At 29.9% G+C, this 14,409-nt stretch overlaps 1 protein-coding gene across 4 annotated transcripts in view; it reads right to left on the reverse strand.

The window, feature by feature from the left end:
- The window catches only part of LOC136969366 (uncharacterized), a 27,970-nt gene continuing 13,561 nt past the window's right edge, over positions 1 to 14,409 (reverse strand). For 2 of the 4 annotated variants that reach the window (XM_067263504.1, XM_067263501.1), the window contains exons 3-6: positions 8,511 to 8,621; positions 7,660 to 7,798; positions 3,521 to 3,630; positions 1 to 1,084 (exon numbers count right to left, since the gene is read on the reverse strand). In XM_067263504.1, coding sequence (XP_067119605.1) covers positions 383 to 1,084; positions 3,521 to 3,630; positions 7,660 to 7,798; positions 8,511 to 8,621 — 1,062 coding nt within the window. In that variant the 3' untranslated portion in view covers positions 1 to 382. The remainder of the gene's footprint in view (positions 1,085 to 3,520; positions 3,631 to 7,659; positions 7,799 to 8,510; positions 8,622 to 14,409) is intronic. The other 2 variants (XM_067263502.1, XM_067263503.1) reach the window with 1 other exon arrangement.

Consider the following 14,409-nt stretch of genomic DNA (forward strand, 5'->3'; position numbering starts at 1 on the left):
AATATGATTATTCCAACACTCTGTTAAATTAATTACATTAAAATCTATTTATGTAAAGTTATTTTTTATACTTATTACATATATAATATTAAAATTTTAATTATATATATATATGTGTGTGTGTGTGTGTGTGTGTGTGTTTGCTTGTTTGTATAAATAGAAAAATTAACATGACATGTACTTGTAACAATATAGTTTTAAAGAATTATCTTATTAATTACATAACAATTTTCAGAATTCATAATTATTATACTCTAATAAATGAATGTAAAACCAATAAAATACTTTAAAATTTAAAAAATCACCTATCAACCAAATTCATCACAGATATCTCTTTATCAGATAGCATATGAAAATCAAATTAATTTTATACTTAAATGATTTAGGTCCAGTTGTAATGTCCTGGAAGAGGGACTTGATTATAAGGAGTACCAGTGTTAGATAAATATGATGAAGACATTGCTTGCTGAGTGTGAGACTGATTAAAATTAGACATTCCATCAGAATGAGCATAATTTGGAAGTGAATGATCAGTATAATTCATTCCTAAAGAAGAAGTTTGAGCTGAAGGGATTTCATGTGTCAATGCCATAGAATTTGCCATAGATGGCAATGATATGTTATTGACATTTGTTGATGATACGGTAGATTGTGGAATTGAATTCATTGTTTGTGAAGATAAAGTGTGATTTGTAGAGCTAGAAGTTGGTGTTGATCCGGCTGATGTTGTATGAGTAATTTCATGTGTGTAATTTGAAAGAGAATGATCAGAAAAATTCATCGATAATGAATTTGACATAGTAGAAGGAATATTGTGGGTCAGTGCTACAGAAGTTGTTAATGGTGATGCACTATTAGAAACAGTTGAGGGAGATATAGATGTTAATGGTGATGATGATTGGGGATGTGGACTCAGTGTTTGGGAAACTGAAGTTGAATTCAGTGAACTTGAAGTTGACCCACTTGATGGAGAAGCTGTCTGAGAATCAGATGTAACAGTAGAATCAAAATCATCTGAACTATCTGGGGTTTGTTCCTCCAAAGAGTTGGTTTGATTAAGTGGAGTGACACCTTCTGTACTTTGCTGAAACAATATTTTTTAAATTAATTTCAATATTATAAAAACTGAATATAGTAAAGCATATCTATCTTTTAAATAACAAATTAGTTTGGCAGATATTATTTATTCATTTTTTGTAAATATTGGTAAAATATATATAAATATAAATATGGTTAAGACTTATGAGGTATGAGCTATGAGCTATAAGTTACAAACCATGAGTTACAAGTTATTTCCAATTTACGAAAAGGAAATGTTTTGGAATAATGTACTGTACTATTGTTAATTATTTTGTCAGAACAGTTAACAAATCACATCAAAGAAAAGCAGTTCTTCAAAAACAAATTCTCCTGAAGAACATTTATACTTTTTTCGTTTTAATTTATATTATATTTAATGTATAATGTAATGTATTTTTATATTTATTATTGTAATGTATTATTTTGTTGTCTTTGTTTTAACGTGTATTTGTTAATTTTGGGATTAGATATCAACTATTCTTTGAGACTTTTTTATTTACTTGTAAAATTAATAAATAAATAAATATGACATGTATAAATGTGTTTGTTAATTACAAAATCATTCTTTTAACTCATAAATTTAAATAATATTTTTTAAGAAACAAGTTAACTGTTTCTTAAAAATTATTTAAATTTACTAGGTAGTAGATCAATAGAAAAGGATTTTCTGTCTATTGTTCATCTCTTGTTTGTCACCCAGATGTCTGGTGCCCAATTGATGGTGTCCCCAATCCTCATTTCTATCCATACTCTACACATGTTGATAATAGATGAAAGCCTGAAAGCTCATTGGTTTAGAGAATATTCACATTGTACACTAACCAGTTAAACTACTCTTTTATATTTAAGTTTACAAATTAATTTATGGGTGACTTTCAGATCTGGACCCTATTTGATTATAACCGTTTAGTTTGCCTATGTTTGACTCCAATCTGTTTTTAGGAAAAAATTTGAACATATCTTGAATAAAAAATTTATAATAGTATAGGGAAAAAAAATCATCAAATCACCACTGGCTTGAAACATTTCCAAATCTGGATAAATTTCTAGGCCTGGCAGCATTGCTTACATGTTGCCCATCCATTGCTATGTATCCCCTACCAAGTTGGTGTCTCCAAAAGTGACAACAGCTTTATGTCACTTGGCCATGCAAACCAGCTGCAGAAGAGATTACACTGCCTATCATGAGTTTGGACATAATGATATGTCCATTACCATGTCCAAATACCTGCCTTGAGGCAAAATAAAGTGAAAGATGCATAAGATGCATTCTTCACATCATTTTGCCATGGATGCATAATATTCTGCATTAGATTTTTTTAAATTAATGCAGAGTATTAGTTTGTAAAACAAATCAATTCTGATATATCAGGAACATTCTTATAGGCTAATATATTTATGAGAATCTAGGGCAGGGGTGGCCAACGTACAACCCGCGTAATAGGTTTATGTGGCCCACGATTAATTTTTCAATATTAGTTACTTAACTTCCAATAATTGGTCGAATGGATGATTCGCAATACTTCTTCATTTTTAAAAAAAATTCCATTGTAGAGATTTACAACTTTTGTATTCGTCTGTGATAAATTTACACTATTTGAAGAACGAAAGACCCCACATTCACTGAAACTCATTTGCCATTCCGCCATGTCACTCTGTTTATGCTGATGTGTGACGACAGCGCCACCTGCCTGTCAACTTTTTTTTGCTTGTAGGTTTCTTTGCATTATAAAATGACATTGCGTATGCATCAGAAACTTCTCTTCGAACAAACCTGACCTGCCGCCCAGGTCAGCGTATTTGTATTTAACATGATTTAATTTTAATATTTTGTTCGGCCCATGAAAAAATTTTTGTTTCCAATTCGGCCCGAGGACAAAAAATGTTGGCCACCCCTGATCTAGGGGCTGTTTTCTCTATAACTTTTTAACGAAAAGTTATGATTTAGAAACTTTTCCTTTTACTGTCCATTTCCCATGGAGTTAAAAATGGGAGAATATCAAATGTTAACTAAACTGTCAATAAGTCCTTCCCCTTGCATTGATCCATGAAAATATTAAAAATATGTTAAAACAATCAACTGTTAAAGTGTGAGAAAGTTGACATTTAACCAAGTCTAAGGGGAGAATCTAAAAACAATTGGGAGAAATAAGAAATCCACTAGTCAACTTTGTTTAGTTTTCATTGTCAAGTGATGATATCTCTGACATGTCATTGCTGCCAAACAAGCGATCACCTGACATATTCCCACACTGGATGGGAATATAATGGCCAGACAACCAATCATTGAGGCAGACATACTACGAAGATCATAGATGAAGCTCTACTTGCTAGCTCCCATCCCGCCATAGCTATCTTTTGGTATCTTCCTCTTCCAGCTTTTGAGATTTTTTTAGAAATATCTTTGTTTATTGCATAATCAGTTATCACAAAAACTTACTTTTCTTCTATACTCTTCCATAGACTGTTCATAACGAACTCTCTCCTCATTTTGTTTTTCAACATATGGCCGTTTATCTTCTTCAGACATTCCCCTCCATCTTTCTCCAGCTGTAATATATATATATATATATAAATTGTTTAGAAACAGTCTCTTGATTACAGAAGGACATATATATTAAAAATGTATATAGACTATCAACACTCATTTTTTATAGCTTAGATATTAATTTCAAAATAAAGTTATGCAACTAATCATTACATATAGATAGGCCTATACATACAATGTTACATATTTTGATATATAAATTTAAACTTATGTTATTGTCTCATTTTGAAATTTACTTATATTATTAGGATTCTTTTATTATAGTATTTAAGAAATAAATATTAATTAGGAGATGGGTGAATATCACTTTTCTCAAATTTGAATATTAACCAGATCTTAATTATTCTAAATACAAACTAAACAATCTGCCAAATTATTGGGCTATTATATAGCTAAATTAATGATTAGAAACTGATTAATTTGTCTAGAGGTAGGAAGTTATGCCAGGATCTTGTGTTAATTTTAATAATTATAATAAATTAATTTTTTAATTTAGAATTTCTGGAAGAAGAATGTATATTTATATATACTCGAAATACTTAGTGAATTTACCTTATATAACTTATTTGATTAATTATTTATTTAATATTTATCATCTAGCTTGTTTTGTTTATTTCAATGTATTAATAAATCAATAAAGTAAAATAAAAAGTTGAAAAAATAATTTTAAGAAATGAAACTTCAAACTTTAAGACTCAAAGTTATATTTTTTTTAGGTAGTCTTATCTTAACTATAACAGATTAATAAATAATTGTTCTCATTCTCACCTACTGCAGATTTTTACTTAAGAAACAAGAATTTGAAAATGCTTGAGATCGAGCCTATTTTGTTTCTTGTCATAAATTAAATGAAAGCTGCTATCTGTACATTGTGGCAGATACAAGGATATAACATTGATACAAACAAAATTAAAATTTATTTGTTCAAACTTCAAAAAATTGTTTTTAAAAACAATTATGATGACAAATATGGTTTATTGAATCCAGGAAAAGTCACAAGAAGAAGTTCAGAAAAGAAAGTCACAACACAAACAAATACATATAACACACATTAATTAAATATAGATAATTACTAATTTTTACAATATTACATTCATGAAAGACAATTTAAATTTAGAATAAGTTAAATTCTGAAATTATTTGGCTAGTTCAATTAATTTACTGAACCAGGAAAAGTTTATCGGATCATCTGCAATATGTTTGTCATGTACAAGTTAATAAAAGATACTTACTAATTATTCAAATATTTAACATTTTTGAGTTGTCCCCCTTTAGTGCTTCTGAATCTGTCACTGTAACTGTACACATGGCACAATACTGGAGGTTTTATAAACATAATATTAGAGATCTTGAATCTCAAATACTTTCTAGTATTTGAGTATTTGTGAATAGTAATTGCCCATCTTTAATATTAATTCTAATAGTGTATTAATTCATAAAATATTAAGATATTTTAGTATTTGATGAACTGAGAGAGAATGAACGAAAAGTAAATTTAAAATAGAATTCATATACAGGCAGTCCCTGACTTTATCCAAAGGTTAAGCAATAAAATTGTATTTATAAACAGGTTTCCTTTACCTGACAGCTAAAAAGAGAAAGTATAAAATCTCTTATTAAGGTACGAAAGTTTTATTTGTTTTTACTAAAAACATACAGGGTGTTTTAAACTAAGCACTGCATGCAGTAATCCTCTCTATGGTCTCACTGGTTTGAGGTTAAATCAACAGTGCTCATTTCAGTTCCTTTTTCTGCAACAACAATGTCTGCCTCCACAGTGTACGTGCAAAGTTGAATACTTATATGATGTGACAGTAAAGTTATAAGGTTTTGATCACCATGAATTGATATTCTCTAAAATTTATTGTGTATACTAGTACTTTCTATATATTAACAGGACTTATTATACTGGAAATTATGGATGCAGATATTTAGTCTTACAGATCAAAAATAATGTTCTTTATTTAGTTCACCTGAAGAGTTAAAAAGGACACAAAGGCATAATAATTAATGAATTGATATTCTGTTTGTACTTTTTTTTCTTTGAAAATATTCATTAGTAAAATAAAATCAGATTTAATAAAACTTGTACATTTAAAATGTTTTATCATCTACTTAAGAAGCTGCATACACTAAATTTAAATCATTAATTTTATCTCACAAACAAGGCATTGCATCACAAAAATGAATTACTTTTAAAATGTTTTGAATTAAATAATTTTCAAAACGTTCCAACAGCTGCATCGAGATCTGCCATTTTAGAACTGCAGCACCCCACATCACGTGTTGTTAAAAGACCTTCAGTAGCAATTGCAGTGCTCTTGTACAGTACAAAAGTAGCAATGCTGCTCCACAACACTGAATTTAACAACAAGCTGATAGATCATACAGACAACAAACAACAATTTATTTTCACAAATAATTTTGTTGTTATTGAACTCAAAATACCCCAAAATTTTATATATAGTATTTTGATGCTCATAATTTTATACATGATAAGAAATTTATGAGTATCAAAGTACTACAAGGTAGCTTCCTGGAATTATGCTTGGTTAGTCAATTAAAGGCAATGAAAAAGAGAACATGTAATACATGTCTTAGCTAAACATGTCAGGAATAGAGAAATGTGTTCAAACAAATCCATACTCGCTGCAATTGTGACAACAGTTACCATCCACTGAAAGTCATGTTAGTGAGAAGTCGGTAAACAGAGTCAGGCAAAAATGTCTATGGAAGAACAATGTGCAAATATCAAATTTTGTGTGTTATTGGGGAAAAAACCCTCTGAAACCTTGAAGATGCTTCAGGATGTCTATGTTGAATCTACCACAAAGCATTATCAAGTTTACGACTGACAAAATGCTTTTGTGAAGGATGAGAAAATATTGCTGATGATGTGTAAAGTGGTCATCTGTTGACATCAAAGTATGAGGAGAAAGTGTCATGAGAGTGGATGTGAGATTGTGAGATCAGAGATTGTCGTGAGATATTGTATGTGAGATTGTGAGTGTGAGATCAGACAGCAGCAGTCAATTGAGCAAATTGCCAAGACAGCAGGAATTTCAATTGGAAGTTGTCATTCCATCCTGCAGGATCAATTGAACATGCACTGTGTTTGCCAACACACGGTGCCACAAATGCTCACAGTGGACCTCATGCGATTTCTACATCTTCCCCCAGTTGAAAGATGCCATCAAGGGGTGACACTTCAAGAATGAGGTTCGGTTATAGAGTGCAACATCTTCATTGACAGCTTCCAAGAATGTTTTCAGCAGCTGTACTAGCATTGGCAAAAGTGTGTGTTGTCGAAGGACATGTTACTTGTTTTGTCAATTGTACACATACTTTTGAGTAATAAACAAATTCCAGGAACTTTTTGAAGCTACCTTGTACATACAAAATAAACTGTCCAAAATGGAGAACTGCCTGCGTAAATTTTTAAATAAGCAGTCCCCCATAAAATTTTAAATGCAAGTGTTGAAAAATTACATCTTTATTTAAACTTATTAATACTTAAGTTATTTGAAAGCTCTAGGAATACCTACAATAAATTTTAAAATGTATTTATAGTTTGAAAGGTATATATGTATATATTTGTGTTAGACATTATATTGAACAAATTAAAAATTTATATTTTCTCCAATTAAAATGCTATTTCCACAATATAAAATCATTTTTTATGCTTATTTTATGGACTTTTTCTTTCAAATTCATTCAAATATCACTGGGATTTGACTTTGTCTTCAATTATAAATATTCACAATCATATAATCAGTTTGTGTCAAAAAAGACTCAAACAATTCAGTTTTTACAATAAACAAACCATAAAAAACAATTTTTTTCTATGATACAAACATTAATAAATAAATAAATTAGAAGAAATACTTAAATTTATATTAAATTGTAAATAAAACTATTTTTTTTAAATTCTATCATTACATTTAATGCAATAAAATTTATATCTCAATACATGCACATAAATACTATCTACAACAGATATTAAAAATGACTTTTTAAAGCTTCTTACACACCAAGTTTAGCCAAAGCTGCAACACCTCCTTCTGGTTCTTTACCAGCCATTTCTTTTCTAAAGTCTGCCATAAACAGCATAAATGCTGTTCCTGGACGTTTTGGTTTATTTGTGTCTTTTGCAGGTTTAAAAATTGCCATCTAAATAAAAATTAAAAATAATACAGTTCAATATTCATTTTTGTAATTTCAGCATTAGTAACACTAGTAATGAAATGCTACGAAAATCTAAATTAATGAATTAAAATTAATTCCAAGTTAAAGGTTTTAAAAAATGCATTTGTTTACTGCTATAGTGGTCTAACTTTAACATCAAACTGTACTGGTTATGATTAAAAGCCCATACATCATCTTCAGTGTTAGTTCAGTATTTTTTCCTTTCAAATTATTAGAATGTGCATATAAAGTAGTATGTTATACAAGAATTTGACTAAAGCTTTGGATTCCAGGTTCCTCACAACTAATTCACATAAATCTGATAGCAGGCTTCCTACAGGGACACTCCTCTTTTGTACATGTCTTCTTGTTAAAAGCAAAGAATGCAGAATAACATAGCACATGCACTAAGTTTAGAAAGCAAGCCCTGACATCACTGCAACATAAGTGCAATCACCAATCCAAAATCGATAAAATGTTTATTCTACAGCTAATATTTCCTCAAAATAAGTAGCCTATACTTTCTGTCAGATCATAAAATGAATATAACCAAAATCTCATCTGGACTGGACAAAAATTGCATAAGTTATAAGGAATTCACATACACACAGATGACAGCTTTTATATTATTACTATAAAAATGACTTAAAAATTATTCAATAAATATATTAATTAAAATAAAATTTTGAAATGTTACCTCTTTTCTGTAACGCTCTCTGTCTTTTGCTGCTACATCAAGAAATGGTTGTTTATCTTCATCTTTCATAGAATTCCATTTATTTGCACATTCTTTCCCAAATTCTCCAATCTATTCAATAATTAAATTTTATAATAAATAAAATTTGCATTTAAAACTTGAGTTAACAGTTCATGTAATTTTATTCATAACTTAATGTTGTTTTTATTTTAATTAACTAATTAACATTGAGAAATATATATGAAAAAAAAAAAAAAAATTATGAAATAACACCACTAAAACCTTCAATGTATACCAGCAAATATAATTTAATTTAAATACATTATGACAAATGTTTTCAATCCCCTTAGGATCAAAAAACATTCAATATAATTAGAATGCTAAACATTCAAATTTAAATATTTTAAAATCATCAGAACTGTAAACATTAGAACAAGTATGCAACAAAATTAACACATAGGTGTTAACATTAACTTTAAATTTAAAATAAAAATTAACATAGAAATTAACATATACATTCTTTTTTTTTTTTCATAAATCTTAAGTGAAATAATTGCTTTCTTATTTTTTTATAAATGTTGTCTGGATCATCAAAAAAGGACTGCCAAGCATGAAAAATGTTTGCCCTCTCCTTAAAATTGATACATCATTCTCCCTTTAGTTTGGCTTTAAAAATTTCCAGAGCTTCTAAAATTTTGATTTGATTGGTGCAAAGGGTGCGTCTAATCAGACTGGCTAGCTGTAGTTCAGCTTCTATGTCAGTGTAAGAAGCATATATTGCTAGGGCAGTAGTCTCCTTTTTGTTTTGTATATCATACTTATGCTCTTCCAGCTGTTTTTTAAGGATCTCTTAGTTGAACAAATGTACACCAGATCTCTATGAAATCTGTCATCTCTTACAGGTATACTATACACCCCCAGTACATTACAGGCATTAATGGCATCCTTACTGTTTCTTAATAACTTATAAATAGATGTATTTATTGTAATATGTCATAATGTATTTAAATGAAATTATATTTGCTGGTATACTTTGAAGGTTTTAGTGGTGTTATTTAATAGGCTATAACCAGCTTTGGAAGATTCAGAAAACAATTATGGTTTACTCAATGATTTGTAAGTTTGATAAAAGCATTATGGTCAGATTTGAATAAGTATAAACAACCCTAATAGCCCGATGCAAAGCAACAACACACCAACTACAGCCGTAAATCATCAGGCTGTAATTTGGAATAAATAATTATAAATCATAAATGAATTTGGCACTAGAGGGAGGTGTTAGGTGCTATCTCCTATTAAAATTAATAATTATAATATTTAATTAACTTAGATTAAACTGGTAGAAATCAGACCAATTCTTTTCTTCCAGTTTAATCTAAATTATTTAATTAAATATTATAATTATTAATTTTAATACAAGATAGCACCTAACACCTCCCTCTAGTGCCAAATTCATTTATGATTTATAATTACAGTAGAGAGTCGAAAATCGGAATCAATTGGGGACTGGGGTGGTTCAGATTAGTCATTTGTTCCGATTACCAATTATGTACGAAAAAATATATTAACCAGTCCGATGTTCAAATTTTTCTCCATTGCGTGTTGCTTCGTGTTGAATTTTCGTTGATTTTAAGCCTAACGAAAATTTTTATAATAATAATCGAGGCTATCGTATCATTAAAAATTATTTCTGCATTTTGTACAAACAAAATAAATATATTGAAGAATATAAAAACATGAAAATTATACTTTAGAAGTAAATTTAGTATCAAAAACGTTTGATTCAGCACGACACAGTCCGACTGAAAATCGTGCCGATTACCGGCGTTCCGATTAACGACTCTCTACTGTATTTATTCCAAATTATAGCCCAACGATTTATGGCAGTGGTTGGTGTGTTGTAGATTTGAATAATAATTATATTCCAAAATGATAATCACAGTGTTAGACAAAATAGTAATATTAAGAAATAAAGAAATACATAGCTGTTTCCCAAAGAGACTATACAAAAGAAAAGTTTGATGAATTTTTTTATGCAATATAAATTCTGTTTATTTTTAAATAAAGTAATACATTTAATCATACAAACATATATAGCAGATGAAAATCTAATTATGTAATTTTGCATTCTCTGAAGTCGTCATAATACACTATATCCTTTATGTTCATAGACATCAATGTTACTGTTTTGTTTATTTTTCTTTTGGCTTAAGTTAAATGACTTGCAGCAGTATAAACCATTGTACAATATGTTTATTTAATAAAACCATTCATTTTTCTAAACATTTTTAAAAACAGCAGTAATACATAAAGTCTTGGAACAAATTACGGGGATACTATAGATTACCACCTATGGAATTTCGGGACTTTGAGTATATATCTGAACTGAGGAGACCGAGACAAGTTCAATAATACCTTACTTTTGGACCAGAGACAAAAAATAAGAAAGTTATCATAGTTTTCATACTTTTTTAATGCTTTCATACAAATGGCACTGTAGTTGCTAGTGCTGCCATCTCGCTGTAAAGTCTGCAAACAAATTAAAAAAAGCACTCTGAAAGGCAAGAAACTGCACAAACAGTCGAACGCCACTTCCTTTGTTTTCTTTTGTTCAACAACTACAGTGAATCAATAACTAGTGACGTTAAACAATCAGCAGCCTGCCAGTGGCTCCCCTCCCAGGGAGAGTCTGTCGGGAGCATGAACAGTCGAATGGCGGTTCCTTTTTTTCCTTTTGTTCAAGCATTGCAACTCCTGATCACGATAGCTTAGTCGACTTGTAGTACTAGCCGACCGTGAGCAATAGTGAGACTGAGGGGCCATAGCCCCCAAGGTCAACTAGCGAGGGTGTGCAAAAAGAACTTAACTCGAACTGCAGATGATCAGTGTGCTCATGGATCAACATCTGCCTCTGTTGAAAGTATACATGGCCGACTTGCCGGACTGCCTGTTAAACACACGATAGGCTTAGCAGAGAGAGTGAAGCAACTCCCGATCATTGCGCGATTGCAAAAAAAGTATGATAACTTTCTTATTTTTTGCCTCTGGCCCAAAAGTAAGGTACCGTTGAACTCGTCTCGGTCCCGAGTTCAAATATATACTCAAAGTCCCGAAATTCCATAGGTGGTAATCTATAGTACACCCCCAAATTACAAATTTAACATTGAAAATGGAACTCAAAGTTTGAGAATTTAATGTTCATGAAAAATTACTTGGTCCCAATTATTCATATACATGAAGGATCAGTATATCTAAATTTTGCCTAAACAACATTATGAAGAAAGCAGGAATTGATAAATAACTTATTAACAAGGAGCATTATCCAAATGTCTCTCTCTTATTTTGATGAAATCTTATATATGTTGTAAAACATTTAATTAGGCATGTCAAACAGTAATTTTATAGTTAAATGTACAAATAGAAGCACTCATTCAATTTAAATGACACTAACATGAAAACACTTAAAAAACAAAAGTCTCAAATAGACAATACTTCTTCTCACTTCAACCTTTTCACACACCATCAGGAAATAACAGTCTCATGGAAGAGTCAATCTTTCTTTAGAGGTTTCTTGTCAGCCTCAATATGTAAAATGTTAAAATCTTCACTCTGGTGATGGCACAATCAATTAAAAAATATATACACATTTGATAAAAATTACTGGGACAATAAAGCCTCTTAAAGAAGGAGTGATTCCACCACGAGACTGCTATTTCCTGATGGTGTGGGAAATGGACAAAGTGAGAAAACACTTTTTAATTATTGCCTATTTGAGAAATTTTTGTAAATTTTCTAAATTTATACTTGTCCTGGCAATTTTTATTGACATTTAGAGAAATTTTAAGGGGTCAAACATCTTTGTAAATTTTTCAAAACCCCATAAAAATTCCATAACAAAGCTGAATTTTTAAAAATATATATATTGTAGAGTAGGTCAAAATTAAGTTTATTATATTTATTTTTGTGATTTTTCTGTCAAAAATCCTTATTAAAGGAATAACATCCCTATGATACCATACAGCATGCAGCCATATTAAAACAATTCTTACAATTATTCTATTTTTTTTTTTTTTTTAAACAATAAAAGATACCAAAAGAAATCAATAGTTAATGTTACAATATTTTCTTGTGATCATAACAACAATTCTGTAGTGGGCCAAGATAACTATAGTCAAGAAACTGCATTGTTTAACAAAACTACTTTATATTCTATTAATAACTAACAACAAACTGTTAATACAATTATACAGATGATTAATAACACATTCACAACTGATACAAGACTATCCGGATACTCTAGAACAGCGGTTCCCAACCAGTGGTCCGCAAGAGCTAAAATATGGTCCGCGAAAGATTTAAAACTTTTATTCATTTTAAATTATTATTCCCATATTGATACAAACTGAGTTTAATTTTTACTAAAAATGTTGTTTTCTATTATAATTGTACTGTTAAAGCATGTTACTCTTGAGTTTAACGATTACTTATGTTAAAAGTTTTGATTAAAGTTTATTTTTAGATTGACACGGTTTATTTTTCTTAAATTTTGTGGTCCCTGCTAACAACAATGAAATCAAACTGGTCCCTGGTCAAAAAAAGGTTGGGAACCGCTGCTCTAGAACTACATGTATTACTATTAGGCTATGATAGAAGTGAGATGACAAAGTTCTGATTGCATATAATTAAATAGTAATATATTTATCCTCAGAAGGTAGTAGATAAAGATTCTAAGTTGGGAGATCAGGAAACTCATATAAAATCACTAATTGATTATATAGAGGTATTTTTATTTAAAGCCAGATAATCAGCTGAATTATTGGGCTATTATTAAGTTAAGTTAATAATTAGATATGAAGTAATTTGTTTAAAAGTAGATGGTTAAGCCACCATCTCATGATAATTTTAATAATTATAATAATTTAATTTTTAATTTACAATTTCTGGAAGAAAAGAATAAGAAAACTCGGCATGCTTTCGTCACACCAAACGTAAAAATCTGATGTAAAAAAAAACAATAAATGCTTTTTTTTTTGTTTATAAAATGCTAATTTATGGAATTTACAAGAATGAGTGAATAAAAAAATAGTTTGTTCGTATGGATTTCACTCAAGAAATACCATACGTAAAAGTACCTTTAACTTGTGTTTTTAAAAGCTTGAAGTAAGACATGAATCTGCAACTTCCACTTACCATGCATATATGTTACCAGTCCCACCCACTATCAGTCTGAGGTAGTGGGACTGAACTATTATTTAGATATAATCATACAGATCACTCAAAAATTAGGTTTGTCAAATTGTATGTATGTATGTATATATAAATACACACCATGCTTGGGTATAGCAATAGCTGGCTGAAGGCCAAGGAAATGGACTTTGGGCACTTAAAGTTGTTGGCACCACAAGTGACCTATATGGTTATATCTAAATTAATAGTTTTGGAAGTGAAGATCTGAAAGAGCTTGGATAGTGTAACTGGCAACACATCAGTAAGGTAACCCCTGTATAACATGGAAGTTATGTTCCAAAAAATTGCCGTGTTAGGCAAATCCATTTTATACGAAACAAAGAACTAGTACAAATAGAGGGGTTTGGTTCCAAAAATTAAAAAACATGCTATTATATTTCATAATTAAGATAAATATCTTTATTAAAATTTTCTTAAGAAGTGATACATATTAATATAAATTAAACAACACCAAAAGCAGAAGTGTCGAGATCTGGCAACACTGAAACAAGTTTCGAGAAAGACCACGTGTATTGACAGAAGGCGGGAAAAGAAAATTTATATACTGTACTTAAGTACTAATAGTTCACAAAAATTATGCAGGAAAATCTGATAGTACGTATGCGCTCGAATGAAAAATGTCAAATGAGGTATCTTTTGCACTTAAAAGCTT

Source organism: Centruroides vittatus, unplaced genomic scaffold (genome assembly GCF_030686945.1).
Source record: "Centruroides vittatus isolate TY-2023 unplaced genomic scaffold, ASM3068694v2 contig_1777, whole genome shotgun sequence".
Taxonomy (NCBI): Eukaryota; Metazoa; Arthropoda; class Arachnida; order Scorpiones; family Buthidae; genus Centruroides; species Centruroides vittatus.